Here is an 18,462-nt window from a genome sequence, read left to right on the forward strand (position 1 = left end):
ATATCCAAGTTGGTATTGGGCATATAAATATTCTTGGTCTGCTGATTTTTTATAATATTCAAATGCTATTTTATTGTCTTTTTTAGTAACTTCACCATTTTGATATAACATTCCAAGATTATATTGTGCCACTTTATCATCCTTTTCAGCTATTATTTTATATAACTCAAATGCTTTTGTTTTGTCAACTTCAGTTCCAATTCCATTATTATAACAATATCCAAGTTGATATTGGGCATATAAATATTCTTGATCTGCTGATTTTTTATAATATTCAAATGCTATTTTATTGTCTTTTTCTACACCATTTCCATTTATATAACAATTACCTAAAATGTATTGTGCAACTTTATCACCTTTTTCAGCTGTTAAATTATATAATTTAAATGCTTTTATTTTGTCAATTTCAGTTCCAATTCCATTATCATAACAATATCCAAGTTGGTATTGGGCATATAAATATTCTTGATCTGCTGATTTTTTATAATATTCAAATGCTTTTTTTTCATCTTTCTCAACACCAATTTTATTCATATAACAATTACCTAAATTGTATTGAGCCACTTTATCACCCTTTTCAGCTGTTATTTTATATAATTTAAATGCCTTTACTTTATTGACTTCAGTTCCAATTCCCTCATCATAACAATATCCAAGTTGAGATTGAGCATATAAATATCCTTGATCAGCTGATTTTTTATAATATTCAAATGCTTTTTTTTCATCTTTCTCAACACCAATTTTATTCAAATAACAATTACCTAAATTGTATTGAGCCACTTTATCACCCTTTTCAGCTGTTATTTTATATAATTTAAATGCCTTTACTTTATTGACTTCAGTTCCAATTCCCTCATCATAACAATATCCAAGTTGAGATTGAGCATATAAGCATCCTTGATCAGCTGATTTTTTATAATATTCAAATGCTTTTTTTTCATCTTTCTCAACACCAATTTCATTTAAATAACAATAGCCTAAATTATATAGTGCTGTTTCATTTCCATTTTCAGCTGCTATTTTATAATATTTATATGCTTTCATTTTATTGATTTCAGTTCCAATTCCCTCATCATAACAATACCCAAGATTGATATATGAATTAATATTTATAATTTTAGCAAATAATTTAGAATATTCAAAATCCTTTTTCTCATTTATCATAATTTTTTTATTACTGGATAAATATTTGATGTTCTTTTTAAAAGATTTTCTAAATAATTCAAATGCTTTTTTTCCATCTTTATTAACTCCTTCTCCATGTATATAATATTGACCCAATAAATATTGTACATCTCCATATCCTTTTTCAGCTATTGTCTTGGCTAATTCAAATGCTTTTACTCTATCTATTTCAGTTCCATATCCAAAAGTATAACAATAAATAAGTTGTGATTGTGCATTTATGTATCCTCGTTCAGCAGAATTCTTATATAATTCAAAAGACTTTCTTAAATCTTTCATTACTCCATCTCCTAATTGATAACACCCACCTAAATTGAATTGTGCAAATTTACATCCATTTTCTGCTGCTTTTTGAAAATAGTAGAATGATTTTTCATAATTTGTTTTTAATAATAATTTTCCAAAATAATAAAATCCAAGCTGACTTAAACTTTTATTAAATAATATTTTATAAAACTTGATTTTTTTAGATTTATCCATTTCAGCATATGATTTTATATTATAATTCCTTTTAAGGATATTTTTTGCTATAATATTTCCATTGTTTGTTGCTTTTTCGTACCAACATTTAGCTTGAATTTTGTCTATTTTTGTTCCAATTCCATAATAATAACAATCGCCAAGTCGCAGTTGAGCATCAGAAATTTCTTGTTTTGCTAATGTTTCATAATATTTAAATGCTTTAATCTCATTTTTTTCAATTCCTTTTCCTAATCTATAACAATTTGCAAGATAAAGCCTTGCAATGACATTTCCATTTCTAGCTGCTTCTTTATAAAAATATACTGATTTTTTTTCGTTTTCTTCAGTTCCAATACCGAATTCATAACAATTTCCTAAATAAAATTGTCCAATAATACTTCCATTTTCAACGGATTTTTGATACCAATAAAATGCCAAATAATAATTATTTTCAGCTCCATATCCATCATAATAACATTTAGCAAGATAAACTTGTGCAATTGAATAATTATCATTTGCCGCCTTTGAAAACAATTCAAATGCTTTGATGCTACTATTTTTTTCTAAAAGAATATTATAATAATAAAATAACCCAAAAAACCAAATATATTTTGATTGATTTTGATTTTTTAATAACCAATTTATAAAACGATCTGTAGCTTGATTTGTTTGTAATATTTGTTTGCTTATTAATTGTTGAATTTGTTCAAAAGTGATGCCTCTATCATGTTTTTCAATCAAAAATGCAATTAAACTATCGACATTGATAAATTCAATAAGATCTATCGACATTCTTGTTACTTGATCTGAGCTTGCACTTAATAAACTATTTTCATAATTTTGATTTTGGATTGTATTATTATTATTTATTACTGCTTTTATTGCTTCTGTAACGTCGGTAGATGATGAGTAATAGTCTGAATTATCTATTAAAGATTCTTGTCTTACTTTTGAAGATTTTGGAATTTTATGTGAAATGAGTTGATCAGTTTCTTCACTATCATTTATCTTTGATTCGCTATTTACACTTTCGTTTGATTTAGTGTTATATTCAACTAAACTTAATTCATTGTTTGACATTAACTCATTGTTTAAATCTATGGTTTCTTTGCTTAATTCTGAATTTGTTTCATATATTTCCGATAAATGATTTTCTTTTTTTTCAATAAAATTATTTATCATAGTTGTATTAATTTCCTCAAGAGACGTTATTGATCTAAGTGCTGAAACAATTTTCTGTATATTTGGTCGTTCATTTGGTTCATATTTCCAGCATTCTGATTAATTTAAATAAATAAAATTAGTAATTAAATTAAATATATAGACGCAAATATTTTAATCTATTACCTCTATATAAGTTACTATATTTAATAGGAGTTCCGTTGATAATTTCTTCTCTTTTACCATTCAATATAGCTAAAACTAATCCTGCATCATGATCAAGTTCATAAAAAGGTTTATATCCACTTGAAATTTGCCATAGTAAAACTCCAATACTATATACGTCAGATTTTTTATCTAATTTATAATTTTGATTTTCCAATTTCTTCGGATCTATGTAAGGCATTATACCAAGTATTTTTGATGTATTACTTGATGCTTCAGCTATTTTTTTTGATAACCCGAAATCTGCTAATTTAATGTTTTTCTGATGTACAAGTATATTATTTCCATGCTTTAATTACAGGATAAAATAATGATGTTAAAACGTGGTATATTACAATAAAAAAATAAGAATTTAAAAAATTTATATTACCAAATCACGATGAATAGTATCTTTTTCATGCAAAAATTCTATAGCACTAGCAAGCTGTGACGCTAAGTAATATTTGTCATTCCAATCGAGCTTATTAAAATTCTCGTTTAAATATGTATTTAATGTACCGCTATCGGCGTATTCCAATACAAAAGAATATTTTTGGATTGTGCCTAAATAAAACATTTCAACAATAATAAATAAATTTCTATTATTAAAGTTACAGTATATACAAGTATTAACGTATTTATACTTACCAATTTCAACTCTTGTGATTCCATACAACCGTATAATATTTTCATGATAATTAACACTTCGGTGTAATTTTAACTAAAGTATATATAAGGGTATTACATAAGTATTTAATCGAAGTTTTAAATAAATATTGTTTAAAAGTATTAAATTTACCTCTTTTACAACTTCATTAAGAGTTTGTTTCTCATAATTAAAAGATTTCAAAGCGAAAATACGATTAGAATATTTTCGATTAACACGATAAACATTTCCATATGCGCCACTTCCTATCAGTTGAATATTTTTGAAGTCTGAATATTCATATAATTCGATATGTTCTTCGGTAATCGATTTCTCTAACCAGTCAATGTAATAATTTAAATCTTTTATTTTAGTATCTTTTGACATTTTTTTCCCTGAATTTATTATTTGAAAAAAAACAATTTACTTTATTCATTCGTTTGGTCAATAATTTATGTTGAGTCATGTGTAACAAGTGCTACTCACATTAATGAAATCGATGTCGATCATCTATATTATTTTTGCATCCATGTGACAGGCAACACGTTACGGCATTCAAACAATTTGCATACACTTTCAAATGTAACACAATTGTAAAGCGATCACGTGTTAGTGCATATAGAATAGGATCGACATTTATTTATACATGTACACGTGATAAAGCGTATGCAAATTGTTTAAATGCCAGTTACGACGATTAAGATACTTTTTTGGAAATGATCGACAAATGATCGGCACATGCGCCACAGACAAAAACAAACCTTAATAAACCTTAATAAACTTATATTCACGTCTTTGAAACTACACACATAGGTGTATTTTTGTCCGCTCTGCAAGTTTACTTAGAGTGACGAAGAGGGGTTTTTGCTGTAAAATTTGACTTAACGCTTTTTTTTTTATAAAAATGCGCCTCATACTTTAAGCCGTAACCTGTCACACATTACATAGATGCATTATTTTTATGCTTTCGGCAATTGCCGTAACGCTATTCCTTTATAGGTTTTGTAGCTACGCACCGGCTGATGGGAGCATACACGTGATTCTGATTTCCCATGATTTTATCCGTAAATAAATTTCTAAAATATTTTAAGAATAAAATATTTTACTCTTATCATTAATATTATCGAAAATTAAGTTATTTATCTTTCTAAATTTAATTTATAATATTTTTTTTAAAGAATCGTTGCTTTCTTGGCCAAGTTTCAAAAAAACACGTTGTCACCAACGTTGAGGAATCGATCAAGGGTTTTCAAGGCCCTGTAAAAAAGATAAAATATAATTATGAATTATTATGAATAAAAATAAATAAACAAGTAAATAAAAATGAAAAATAAAAAATTATTATATATAAAAATTTCTTTTCGCCTGAATTTTTTTTAATATTTATTTATTGAAACTTTTCAAAAGAATTCGATAATTACACCATAAAAGATGCTCAAATAATGCCATATATAAAAAACAAAATAGAAAAAACGAAAATTTTTCTAAATACTAAATAAAACTTTTTGTAATTATTTAACTATACAAAACTAACTGAATTTTTGTTTTGTAGTTGTACTGTCTGCTAACACGTTTATTACCGTTGGCGATTTCTTTTTCATCCGGTTTGGAATTCTTTTGTAGCCTTGATGTACAGTACACCTTTCGATAATTCTTTTGAGATCTTATCTTTAAACTTCGTTTTGTCTTATTTCTTTAATTACGTCACAGATTCCGTTGAAGTGTTATTGTTTAATCGACGTTGATTTTACAGTCTGTGGTTGTTCATCTGATAACCCTTTCCTATTATATACTTATAAACTATCTCTTCTTCAGACACTGTCAGCCTCTCTTCTTTGTTCAGTTCTTATTTTCGATTAAATTTCTTTCCGTCATCATAATACTTCCTTCCATATAAATTCACCGCACTTGACTCAATGTTGCTATAACCGGCTGAATTATTGGTGTTTCTTCGTACAAGATTCCTATAAAAATTTTATCCGTTATTTCTGTAAAATGAGCCTTTCCCGGATCCATTCACGGAAAATGAAAATAATTCAAAAAATTCCGTGATATAAGGTTATTAAGTCCGGAAATATGAGCCTTTACGGATAAAAAGTGGAATATATAAAACGGGTCGACTTCTTTTACAGGGATTTCTTGCCTATATTTATTCACCGCATCAACCTCTTCAACAACATTAGATCTTTTCGCTTGAATTGCATCACGTAACATTCCAATTCTTGTCGTTGACCACAAGAGCTATTCAATCGTAACTTATATTAAAACCATATAAAGGATTTGCTTGACTTCTGGAAATGTATTAATTACAACTCACCGGAGAATAATAATTTTTTTTTCTTTTTCATTATGACTAACTAATGAACATTATTGTAACAAAGCAATAATTAAAAAATCTTTTTTACAAGCCAATTATTGATACTTACATTATATTGTGATTTATTTTTTCCTTCAAAAATTAAATTAATACTAGTGTTCACCCGTTGTCTATGACAACGGTTAATAATGTATTAAAATGGCCCAGAATTAAAAGATCTGCAAAGAATTTCCTTTTTTGGAAATTTTGAGCAACACAATTTTTTTAATTTCTCTGAAAAGTAACAGAAGATAAAATTTCCTTTTTTGGAAATTCGCGTAACTGTCAATTTCCTTTTATGGAATTCTGTGTAACCCAAAATTCAAGTTTTTCGCCAGAAATAAAATTTCCTTTTTTGATCTTGTGTAACATTGACGACGAATAGGAGTAGGGTTACACAATTCAAATGACTTATTTATATGGTTAATCTAAACATAACGCCCACGTGATTGCAGTGTTTTTTAATATATAGATAGAAGATAGATTAGGGGCAGCAATTGACATGATAAAATTATTTTATAAACTTGAACTAATGACATTGGAAATCATCACGTGTGCGTGATTGTGGATGGAATTCGACCAATACAGTCTCGTGCAACAAATAAAATTTACTATTAGCTTTTTCAGGACCAGAATTATGATAATGTCAGCCAGTATCTAAAACTGGAGCTAATTTCCTGATTAGGATTATCACAAATTATCCATAAAAGGAAAGAACTACGTGACTATTTAGCGGGTGAATAACACTTGGATAACAAGTTCTGTACGGAAAGATTTGAAGGCAATTTAGCAATATCCGTACTTGAAGTTAAATCTGCTGCGGAAAAGGAGCGATCTGATGGTATTACATAAAGGGTAATCGGAAGTTCTAGTAATTTCCATTAATGAATCCAGTCAATTGAATACAGAAATCTATTTACCAACACAGCAGCACATTTGAAAGAAAATGAGATTAATAAATTTTTTAATTAATAGGCCATGTGAAGAAATTAAGAAACGAAAAGCGATTTAAATATCAAATAGTAAGAGCAGATGTATATTTGAAACACAATTCAGATCAAAGTTTTCGGGAGCTCTTTGGAGTACAATTCTCAGTTTAGATAGAAAAATGTTTCTATATCACTGATTCCCTATTCTATGCATTTGTCACCAATACATTAAAAATAAAAGTAGCAAACAATAAAAGGATTAAAGAACGAACTACTGAAGAACAATAACTGAAAGACGAAGTAAATATGCTATAGTAGTTGATTTGTGGGCGCTTTGGAGCCAAAATTGTTGTCGCTTATACGCCTACTTCCACCCTGCTAACTCCCCTTCTGCGGTGTGTTCTCATTTTTGGAGCCAAAATTGTTGACGCTCATTTGCCTACATATCCCCCCGCTAACTCCTATTTTTGGCTCCATTTTTTTTCGTCTATATGCCTACATATCACATGCTTACTCCCCTCCTGCGACTATTGATATACAGTATATAAAATGAAAGCATCTCTGCGATGATGCCACAGGCATCTCGCCAATTCAGGTCTTTCGCTTTTATATCATAATATCACTTTTATGCTATCATATTATATGAAACTCCCCTCTGAGGGGAGTTTCATTTTGTCCTATACGTTTTCACACTTATGCCTACATTTTGACCTATACGTTTACATTCTTATGCATACTCATACACGTCCACATTTACATGACCACACTTATGTGACTTCTTTCTGAGTTACAGGTCAATGTCCATTTGAATATGTAAGCTAGCTATAGAGATAACTCATTTAAAATAGTCCATCAGTATGCCTTGTCATTGGTTAGTTAAGGGGACAAAAGAATACTGTACCCGTTCTACTCAAAAAGAATACTGTGGAAAGCACGCATTTGCAATAAGACAGGGTACAACACCCCCAAACCATGCATATACTGCGGTAATGGTACCAACTCATTTTTACTGATTTGCATTCCATGCGGTCAGCAAAGGATACGTTCAAAGCTTTGGAGAGAAAAAAAAATGTCAATTACAATTAATTAAAAATTCAAAAATCATTTTTGTAATTGAATATATAGTACGGTTAATAGACGAAAAAATGAGTAGCTTATTAGGTTCTATCTTTGGTTCACTCGGCAATCTCTTTGGCTACTTCCCGGATAGTGGTATCCACTTGAACAATGCACCTTTGGCTGAACAAACCCTTGGTTATGAGGATAACAATAGTGACGCCTTTAGTGAATATGATACTACCACCTCTTTTTCTACCAGATGGTATTCTGCTAGTAGAGGTTTTCTTTGTTATAGAGAGAGTTCTAAGAGCAATGAAGTTGAATTTTTCAATGGGATAACTTATTGGATAGGGCTAAAAAATGAGTTCTCAGAATTATCCCGTGATTGGTTTTTCATTAAAGTTGATAAAAACGAAACTCTAGAAGAAGCTCATAAAAGATATACTAATGAATCAATCGCAATTTCGCAAAAAAGTCTTGGTCTTATCGATATGCGAAAAACTGGAACATATGCTGCTACCTCATTACGCCTATTTCAAGACGTAACAAATGGTCCAATTAAAAGTGCAAGGTTATCTGATGATGAAGAACTCTGGATTTCTAATGCAAGTATTGGCTCAATAATATGGGCAGAGCAGTATGAAGGTAATGCGGCACAGTATGATATTAATGAATTTTACCCTTCAGTTTTACTACAAAAGGAAGCACAATGGCCAATAGGACCAGGTGAGTTCAAAATAATTACAAGTTTAAGTAATAATTTGCAGTATGGAATTTATCGAGTTCATATAGAAGGTCTGCCTAAAAAAAGTTCTTTACAATGCTCTCAATTATTCAGATTTAATCAAGAGGAGTACTATACGCACTATGATATAGAAATTGCGAGAAAGAATGGATTAGGGGTAGAATTAATTAATATTATGCCAAATGCTTATGTTTTTAATCCAGAGAATTTAAGAAGCGGCAAATTTTTATTTGAGAATTGGGCTGAAGAACTTATTCCTATAAAACGTCAAGAAGGAATTGCAGGTAAAGTTGCAAAAAATTTGTTAGTTTCATTATGGGCATTTTATGTGAAAAACCCACGGAAAAATGGAAAAGTAGGCCCTCATCGACGCATGAAGCCATTTATTTTAGCTCTTGGTCGTAAAACAATAACTAACATAATTAGACCTTTAAAAAATCATGTGAAACGTATCCATACAGACGGTTTTATTTTAACAAATACAATTGATAACAATTTACAGGTAGGACCAAATACAGGAGAGCTAAAATGTGAAAAAATTGGTCATGTCTTTATAAAAAATTCTATTAACGTTAGTTGGAGCAATACAGAAAAAGAAATTGTAAATTTTGTAGCTAAACAAGGTAAAAAAGAAAAAGAAATACGCATTCCTAATGAATTAGTTGTGTTAATTTTAGAATATTGTGAGAAATTGTATCCGCTTTTATTTGTAAATAAACATTGGAATGAAAATGCATGCTGGATGCTATGGAATAAAATAAAGTTAAATGGAATGACAGGTGTTAAATTCTTTTCAATTTTCGGAGTAGACATAAAACCATTACCATGTAAATATATTACATCTTTAAAAATTTGGGGACAAAAAAAAAGGATATAAATATCCTCTTTTCAGATATATGCAAGGCATGCCCTAATCTAAAAGATTTGTTCTTTATTGATTGTGGTCATCGACTAGTAAATAATGAAAGTATAGAAAAATCGGTAATAGAATGTAAAAACTTAAAATCCCTTGGATTAATAAAGCAAAAACGAGTAAGCTCTAACGTAATATTAAAAATTCCGATTTTATGTCCCAGTTTAGAAAAATTAGTAGTTATTCATTGTCCACGTATAAGAAAAGAAACTATTGAAAAAATGCGAATATTACACCCTTCACTTAAAATAGAGTGTGTTACTGATGAAGGACGCTCTCAGGAGGTAGTTCAACTCCATCATTAACAAGTAAGAGTTCCTCCCTAACAAATCTACATTCAGGCCCGTCAAGTAACTTATAAAGGACCGGTTGATTTTTTTGTACACGAACTTCCCAATGTTTATCAAAGCTTATTTATACACATACAATGTGTGAATTATTTTACAAAGTGCATTATTATATTTCTTTTTATTGCAAATTATAATAATAAAGCTAGTATTGTACTGATAATAATACCATAATACATAAAGTTAATTTATATTTAATGATTATTTACATTTTACAGACAACAAACAACCCAAATATTATTAGTAAACTAAGATTGTAACGATATAGTACGATCTATAATATACTTAAAGTTGTTATTAGAGCTATCTACATATCGGGCATTCATTAGTACATATTCAAACAGATGGTCATGAAAAAAGTGTATAACATTAATTCTATCATTATCATCAGGTGGCCAATGAGGTCTATTCTTAGTTTTCTGAACTCCATAACCGTCTTCACATGTAAAGTTTACTACCCAAATATCATCTGCAGATAGTTCTTTAGCATACTTAAGCACCCTATCAAAGTGTTCATTGAGTTCATTTCTTGTTGTAGTGGCCAAAAGCTCGAGAACAATTTTTTGACGCTTCGTTGTAATTACTATATCGCTATATGCGTCCTCAACATCTTCAATCAGATGCCACTGTCCAGTGACCTCGAAGCCAGCCCTCTTAACTAGCCAGTTAACCAGAATCCTGTTCAGCTCTGTGTCGTACACGCTTTCCCTAGGAACACATTTCTTTTTTAGACCATTCACATACAATTCACGTGAAGATTTAAATGACCTTCCGAATGCATTAGTAATGATGTCCTTATCGAAGAACTGGACAGCATTCTGCAAAATTTTGAGAATATCCAGAGAATCATCATCTTTTTTGGGAATTGCATCTACCGGGGAAGTCATGTATACTTCAGGAATAACTCGTCGCCGAATCAGCTCATCTACAAGAGCAGATGACATTTTAAACTCATTCTTGGTCTTTTCATTCCTGATTAACGCACTCTCAGCTACCAAGAATTGTATTAGGTTTCGTTCTTTTTCATCATAGATCTGCACATAATCGAGGAATCCTAGGAATTTAGATCGAAGAAGACCAACAGCAGACTTGGCGTCCTCTTTTTTAAGCGAATCGATCATCTTATTAAAGGTAGAATATCCAAGTATCTCCACTTGCAATAGCGATAAAGCAAATTTCGACCAGATTGAAAAGTTAAGCTTCTTATCTTCGTCGTTAATGTCCTTAATTAAATTATTCTGGATAGAACGTCCGCAAAGGCAGACAAGGCCGGCATGCCTGTCAAATAACAGAATAATAAGAAAATGAATTTTAGATTTGTTTCACGTGACTCTCCGGTCAGTTTAACTTACCCGCTTGTCCGTCTGTAGATATCTTCAATGATCTCTGGATCAATGATGAAATTGAAATCATTCGCAAATTCATTATATAGGAACTGCACTTGATCCAGCGTGAAATTTGGGTTTCGGTATGGCTCATTAACATTAAAGGGTGACGTAGTCATTTTCCTGATTTTAGATAAAGAATACTGAAGGTACCAATGGCGACAATAGAGTACATAGCATAGTTATATTTTGAGTTTTTCATGCCACGAAATGTTTCCAGACACGAGGACTTGACATCTTCATCCGCATCATACAGTTTATCGAACTCGTCAATGAAGAGAACAACATTATTATTCCAATTGTCTTTTTCAAATATTTCAAGAAAATCAGTACTGGAATTTATTCTCAAATCACTATAAGACCCGAAAACACTTGCAGATTTGAAATTAATGTTTCTACGAGCATCTCGCTTGATAGCAGCCCCTAACGTCCTCCAAAAACTTTCCTCAGTTTTTATGTTAATATGTTCAAAACTTACACTATTCCAAAGAGAAAAAGAAATAGGAGCGATCAGTTAGACTGCATTCAATGTAACCAGTTAACTTAAAAAGGAATCAGAACTTACTAAATGCAAACAAAGCCATTATCCTTTAACGGTTTCCTTATATGTTGCACCCGTGTAGACTTTCCGGATGCCCGTGCACCATATAACGCCACATATTCACGTAACTTAATCATCTTAAGAAGCGATTCATTTCCCTCTGGTTCGGCATAGTAGATCCATTCACTCTCCTCTTGGAAGAGAGCACTATTAACTGCCCATCTTCTCCCTGTTGTAGCTGTAGAGAAAAAATTAGTAAGAATGATGTAATGAAATATATAACTAAGTATGATACCAAGTTTCTATCGTTTCTATCACGCATTTCTTACTTTCTTCTTCCGTTAAAGGTCTTTTTCTTCCTAGTTCTAATGACAACGAGAAACATATTCAATATTATTAACAAATGTGACAACGAAAATATATATTATTGTTTCGACTGCAGGTTTCTTCTTCAAGGGGTAAAAAATTGAGAGATACCTTACCAGTGGTGGTAGTTGCGATGACAGCAACGATGCTGATGTTATCTTCCTCCTTAGGTTTATATCCATCTTGAAAATATTTTATAAACTTGCTTTGATTTTTCATAATCACACCTCCAAGGTTTTTAATATCCTCTTCAGTAAAATTATGGTTAAACATATTTTCGTCGACGTCAACTTGCCAAAGATTTAGCATGTCAGAACCTTCAAACATTCCATTATGTTTTATAAGATTCGCAAGTTGACCAACTTTTAGTTCTTCGAGTAAAATTTTTTTACCATCAATTTCAAAGAATTTTTTATCGTCATTGTCATTTTCATTTTTGTAAACTTCCACCTGGAAAACGTAACCATTATCTAGACGTAAACAATTGTACGATTCAGCCATTTCGATTATATTTCTGTAGTGTATAAAATAATATTTGAGAGATATTAAAGAGAAATAGATAGTATATTTTTTAAAAATAGAAACTTAAGAAAGTTTGAGGTATATATATCTCTTATATACCTTTCTGAATACATTGTGACTGATAAACTTTTGGTGGCTTGTAGTGACGCAGTACAGCAATCAGCAAATAATATAGATGATACTTCGACAAAAAATTAATCATAAAAAAAAAATCTGGGTGTTTATATAAAAAAAGGGGAAATTTAGGTCGTACGAGTGGTCATACAATTTGACTAATCAGTGATTTTTTACAGACAAAGCGCAGTAACTCTTTGTGACAGTACATGTAATATTCATGACTGGATTAGTCAATTACGTAACCTCTTTTTAATTTAATGAATGACTAGTTGCTTCGCACCACATATCAGCGGATTTGTTTCATCACATGTTATTTGCTATAACAAATTTATTATAGAAATGGGAAAACCCAATTCTCTAATTAATTTACTATGTTCGGCTGACATGTGATGAAACAAATCCGCCGATATGAGGATTTGACTGGAATTATATTATCGTCACTTTTTTTAACTTCACGTAATAAAACTGGCCAATGGAAGTAATGTTGCACAATTTGGAATTTATTTATACAGGTAATCTAAACGTTATAAATTTTTTTAATTATATAGATGTAAGATTTTGCACGTGTTACTTCCGGCTACAGTTACCTATCGCAGTTTGTATGTGGTATTATTATTGAAGCCCAGACGAGACATTTCGTAATTAAGGTATGAACGAATTATATTTTTTCGGTTAGATTTTCACGGTTAGTCATATCTCTTTTTATCGTTCAGAAAGAGTCTGTTCGAATAACTAACCTGTTAAGAGTATCAGTTTCACCTAGGATCGTATTTGCTGTTGTTTTCAGTCGTTGATGATTCCTTTTTTTTGTATAATTGACTACCTTCCACTTCAAAATGAATACTACTCGCCTCTTCTATTGATAGCGGATATTTCCGAGTTATGAGATGTCGTCACATGGAAGCTGGTTAAAAGATGGTAATAATGAGTTGCTCATTTTTCTGTATATAACTATAACCTCTATATACAGAAAAAAAAAATCTTAGAATTCATAGAATTCTACGTATTCTAAGAATCAGGGAATTCTTCATATTCGGTAATGTTCTAAAAAACGTGTTTAATAATTTTTTACTTTATTGATTAATTATGAGAATACAGAATGTTGGAATTCTTAGAATTCGAGGAAAAAATATTTAACTATATATACACTTTAGAAAGATAAGGATTTCACTCATGGGCTACACGTGTTCATGAACGGTTAAAATTTTATGATGATATTCCTTACCAGAAACAGAGGAAAGGATTAACGTGTGTAATATTATCAATGAATATCATTATTGTAATGAATCGAATCATGGTCATGATCATGAAACCAGAGAAAATAATTTACATTCTTCTAATTTCATTCACAAGCTTAAACGATCGAAAAAAATCCAAAGATACTACTTCATTGGATTTACAGACCAGTGGGTTATTAATGAAGATATTCGAACAAAAAATAATTTAAATCGGTACATTGGAATTTATTACACAATTGTTTTTTACTATTACATATAGTAGGTCTGCAAATTACATTTTTATAGTACTTCACATGACTGTACTCCACCCATTTGATCAACTGGACTCTACAAAAGCAGATATTGGGCCTCTGAGTGTCGTGATGGTATTTTTTATACAAGTATTTAAATAAAAAAAAATAGTGTGCGCGTGATAAATTGACACGCCGATCATTTTTTATAAAGAAAATTTTATTTATTTTTTCAACTAGTTGGATAACTAATAAAAAACGAAAATGGGTGGTGGACGTTTAAAGGGAGGAATAAAAGTATGAAGAAAATTCATACTACTGCCGGCCCCTAGACCTCTCGCTAAACGAGAATAGCAGTTCCTTTCCACTACTCATTATTTCGTATCCATCTTATCTAATGTTTTGCTATGAGAATTATTCTTTTTATAAAAATTCTTTACGATTTGTGCACAAATCTTCCCCACACCGTAATCATTTATTTCAACTGCTATTCTATCACCCCAAAGAAATATCTTCAGAAGGTACATTAGACGAAGAGTTGAATTCATTCTGTCTCATTTTGATTAATTATCCGTGCTTCTTCACACCGTCTTTTTTCTTCATAGAGATCATTAACGATTTGATCGATGTTATTAATTTTATCGGGAATGCTTCGACAAAAGTTTCAATACATGCGATTTCCGCAGTATAATGAGAATCAATTGTGTTGATCTCCGCAGATAATTTTTTATTAATTTCGGTGTTACGTGAATCGGAGATTTTTTGTTTGGCAGTATACATAATAATGGCGATCCCAACAAGTATACTGATTTTTTCGATAAAAAAAGACGAGGTAACCGCCAAAAACGGAATATTTTCATTAAAATTGATTAAGGACATCTAAAAAACACAAGAATCGGATTAAATCAATACTAGAAAACGATTTCTAATTCAAGTCAAACGAACCTTAATTTGATGTATTAAATATGAGTAACATTGTTAATTTATTGAGAATCGGAATAATCGAGTTAAATATACTTTGAAGTGCGTTTAAGTTATTATTTATATTTTGGATTAACCTTTCTTCGAAATGTGCGAAGTGATTTTTTAATGATCGTGCAACGATTTATTTCAGTGAAACTGGGCATTTTATATTTTTTCTTACGTAGAATGAGCTAACCAGGTTTAAAAATATGATATCAGACGAAGACAGGTCAAAGGGCCAATGTACGTTAAAGAGAAGACAATAAAGATGATCAAGACAATAGATTATTAATAAACACTCAAAGATGAGCGCAGCACACAATTATTTTATTATCAGACATAACAACCCTAACGATCAAAGAAATATGATATCATCATAGTAAACGCAATCCCCCTGATCATCTTTGCAAACCTCGCCATTGCTAGGACAAAATAGACAGGTACGGAGTACCAATATTAAACCTCTGGTCGATCTTTCAACTTAATCTATGGTAATCAGCGAAACAGCAAAAGCTGCTAAAATTAAATAGTCAACTACGAATATTAACAGTATCTGATCGCTGATGATAAATCGTTATTTTTAAAATTAGTGTGTCTTTAGTCAGTTAGTCAGTTTCACAAAAAATATACAGTTTATTTCTGTATGACATATACTGTATGTTAGGTAACTGGAAAAGAACAATCGGGAAAAAATAATCACGTGATTTGGCGAACATGATTAGTCCGTAGGACCTTCAAAAGAAGTGAAAGATGCAAGATATGAATATTTCAGTGAACTGGTCAAGCCACGTTACATCTATCCTAAGTCCTATCTACTGTTTTGTAATCATCTCCTCTTTGGTAATAGAATTGTCTCAATTCTGCTCCTGAATTTCATAATCTCGTGTTTAAGTTCGAAATTTTCAACTACGAGGTCTCCACTTTTAGCCTTAAGCTCAGCAATCTTTTCCTCATGCAGGTTAACTCGTTGCTTCCATAATTCAAGCTTAGCCTCGAGCTCGGCGTTGCGCTGTTTAATTACTCTGAGTTCGGCATTCTCAGCCTCAAGCTCAGTGATACGCTGTCTCAATACTTCAAGCTCGGATTCCATTGCTGATAACTCTTATAATATAAATATTCAAAAGAAAAAATAATCACGAGATTTTTGGCAAATATGTTCGCTGAAATTTTTTATTAATACGCAAAAGTTAAATACAAAAGTTCGGGACGAAGCCCGGTATACATGCAAAAAATAAATACAAAGGTTCGTGCCTTTACTCATAATACACGACGAAATCTCTATCTTAAGACTATACTACAATATCTTAGCTGTGCTCACGAAGTGAATTTTCTGTAAGGTTGCCCGATGACCTAGGCTTTTTTATTGCCCTCTCCTCGCTTTGAGAAGCTGAATCCGGTTTCTGTACCTCCTCCAATAACCATGCAATATGACCGAGAACTCTTTTAACATTACCTCCCATGTTTTCACTATCATACACAACAGTTACCGGCTTCGATAGTTTGAATTTTAGCCTGTCTTGATCATCGAGCGAGCATTCCATGAAATACCATTCTTTTGCATCCGTGATGATTCCGAAAGTCTTACCCACGAACACATTATCTTCTTCCATCTCGCTCGCCTTACGTTTACGGTTTGATAAGGCGGATTCGAGTTGAACGGCATTCTGAGCAATACCCTTGAAAATATCTTCGTCTTTTACTTCCGTCACACCAACCGTTTTTGCGGTTTGAAGCAGGTCAATTGCGAAATCGACTGGTCCGTGCCCATTGGGACCTGTGATATTTTTTTCTGGTCGAAGCTCAAACTTCCCTTCGTGTAGATTCGCACCAGCTACAAGGTAAGAACATACGTATTGTGATTTCGATGCTTCATTTCCGCTGATTGGAATGGTCTTGAGACGTGCATTCAGTTCGGTTATAAGATTCCTGAGTATTTCCTGGGAAGAATCATCATTAAGTTCTTTATACTCGCAAGTAAAAGGTGGAAATACTGATAATGAAGGATCATCTGATTCACCAAGTCCATAAAGCTGGCACACTTTTGGGAACGACCAATCTGAAAAAGCCTTTGAGGGAGTCTCTATGACTACGGTAAACTTGGTGATATCCTTTGATACGAATTGCCGAAGCATTTTACAGAAATCTTGATCATTCCGAGGTGAATGTCTTTCTGCATCTTTCACATCATTACTTACGAACCTTAAAACAGCACCATCATTTTCCAGTGTCGCTGGGTTGTATTCTTCACGTATATACTCTTTGAGGCCAACGAGAGTCGCTTCTTCAATGTTTACGGTCCACTTGAAGCTCTTCGTTCGTTTTGGACTAACGACAATATCGAATACTGCAATGTAACAACCGGATTAAAAAAATTTTTCACGAAGCCTCTCCACCATTCCATCTACCTTACACGTACCATATTCAGACTTGCTAAGTTTCTCCTCCAATGCAGCGATGCGGATAAGTAATTCCTGTTCACGACTCGAAGCAACATTCGAAGCGGGTGGTTCAACTAAGACGTGAATATGCTTCTTGGGAGGCTTCTCGGTCCAGTAGTCTCCAATTTCGTTTATTGCAGACAGCTCGTTATTGTCATTGAGCTTGAGATTTTTCAATGGATCGTCAAGGTGATCGCCACCAATTTCTACCTTCCATAGCCTGAGCTTGTCTGCGTCCACACCAGCAAAGTCATTCTGTTTTTCCGCTTTTATAGCTTTTTTGAGGTCCCCAACAAACTGGCCCTTATCAATATGGATAGGGAAAGCGTTCGTGGTGGTATTTCCTTTGACAAGACAAAATAACGTGATAGACATAACGGCTTTTATAGTAACTTTTGTGAAATTTTATTGGTGGAAATTGACGTACGTGAGGACAAGAGTAATAAAAAAATTTATTTGAGGAAAAATACCGAGTTAGGGTATATGTGAAAAATTCAGCCGTTACACAGACCCTGTCGTATGACGCATTTATTTTGTCGCACAGGAGTACTGTACATACATGACATGTGGATCATTGAACATCCTCCGAGCTGATGATCGCTGCTCCGGATCGGAGTGGGCTATTCCCAATTTATTAACGAAATAACATTTGTCA

The 18,462-nt window shown here is 31.8% G+C and overlaps 4 protein-coding genes across 4 annotated transcripts; 1 reads left to right on the forward strand and 3 right to left on the reverse strand.

Annotated features, from left to right (window-relative positions):
- Positions 1-1,009: 1,009 nt before the first annotated feature.
- OCT59_028494 (uncharacterized protein) lies at positions 1,010-4,045 on the reverse strand (the record flags this gene model as incomplete). Its single annotated transcript, XM_066147326.1, has 6 exons — positions 1,010-1,016; positions 1,085-2,924; positions 2,995-3,322; positions 3,404-3,576; positions 3,661-3,733; positions 3,812-4,045. The coding sequence occupies 6 exons, from the start codon at positions 4,043-4,045 to the stop codon at positions 1,010-1,012; spliced, it is 2,655 nt and encodes an 884-aa protein (XP_065994043.1).
- A 4,448-nt stretch (positions 4,046-8,493) lies between these two features.
- OCT59_028495 (uncharacterized protein) lies at positions 8,494-9,624 on the forward strand (the record flags this gene model as incomplete). The annotated part of the gene is made up of 1 exon (XM_025325691.2): positions 8,494-9,624. The coding sequence occupies one exon, from the start codon at positions 8,494-8,496 to the stop codon at positions 9,622-9,624; it is 1,131 nt and encodes a 376-aa protein (XP_025179995.2).
- A 479-nt stretch (positions 9,625-10,103) lies between these two features.
- OCT59_028496 (uncharacterized protein) lies at positions 10,104-12,800 on the reverse strand (the record flags this gene model as incomplete). Its single annotated transcript, XM_066147327.1, has 6 exons — positions 10,104-11,285; positions 11,360-11,515; positions 11,647-11,871; positions 11,958-12,171; positions 12,263-12,298; positions 12,416-12,800. The coding sequence occupies 6 exons, from the start codon at positions 12,798-12,800 to the stop codon at positions 10,256-10,258; spliced, it is 2,046 nt and encodes a 681-aa protein (XP_065994044.1). The 3' UTR covers positions 10,104-10,255.
- Positions 12,801-16,513: 3,713 nt separating this feature from the next.
- On the reverse strand, positions 16,514-18,260 carry OCT59_028497 (Coronin-like protein crn1). The gene is made up of 2 exons (XM_066147328.1): positions 17,786-18,260; positions 16,514-17,713 (listed from the first exon to the last, which is right to left on the reverse strand). Exons 1-2 carry the CDS (start codon positions 18,180-18,182, stop codon positions 16,674-16,676), a joined length of 1,437 nt encoding a protein of 478 aa, XP_065994045.1. The 5' UTR covers positions 18,183-18,260; the 3' UTR covers positions 16,514-16,673.
- Between the last annotated feature and the right edge of the window lie 202 nt (positions 18,261-18,462).

The sequence above is a fragment of the Rhizophagus irregularis genome, chromosome 8 (assembly GCF_026210795.1).
Source record: "Rhizophagus irregularis chromosome 8, complete sequence".
Taxonomy (NCBI): domain Eukaryota; kingdom Fungi; phylum Glomeromycota; class Glomeromycetes; order Glomerales; family Glomeraceae; genus Rhizophagus; species Rhizophagus irregularis.

Bases quoted from the DNA above. Each gene is read 5' to 3' on its own strand.
- OCT59_028497 (XM_066147328.1), bottom strand. From the start codon at position 18,182: ATGTCTATCACGTTATTTTGTCTTGTCAAAGGAAATACCACCACGAAC. The intron at 17,714-17,785 runs GTACGTGTAAGG...GTTACATTGCAG, and splicing joins ACTTAGCAAGTCTGAATATG to TATTCGATATTGTCGTTAGT.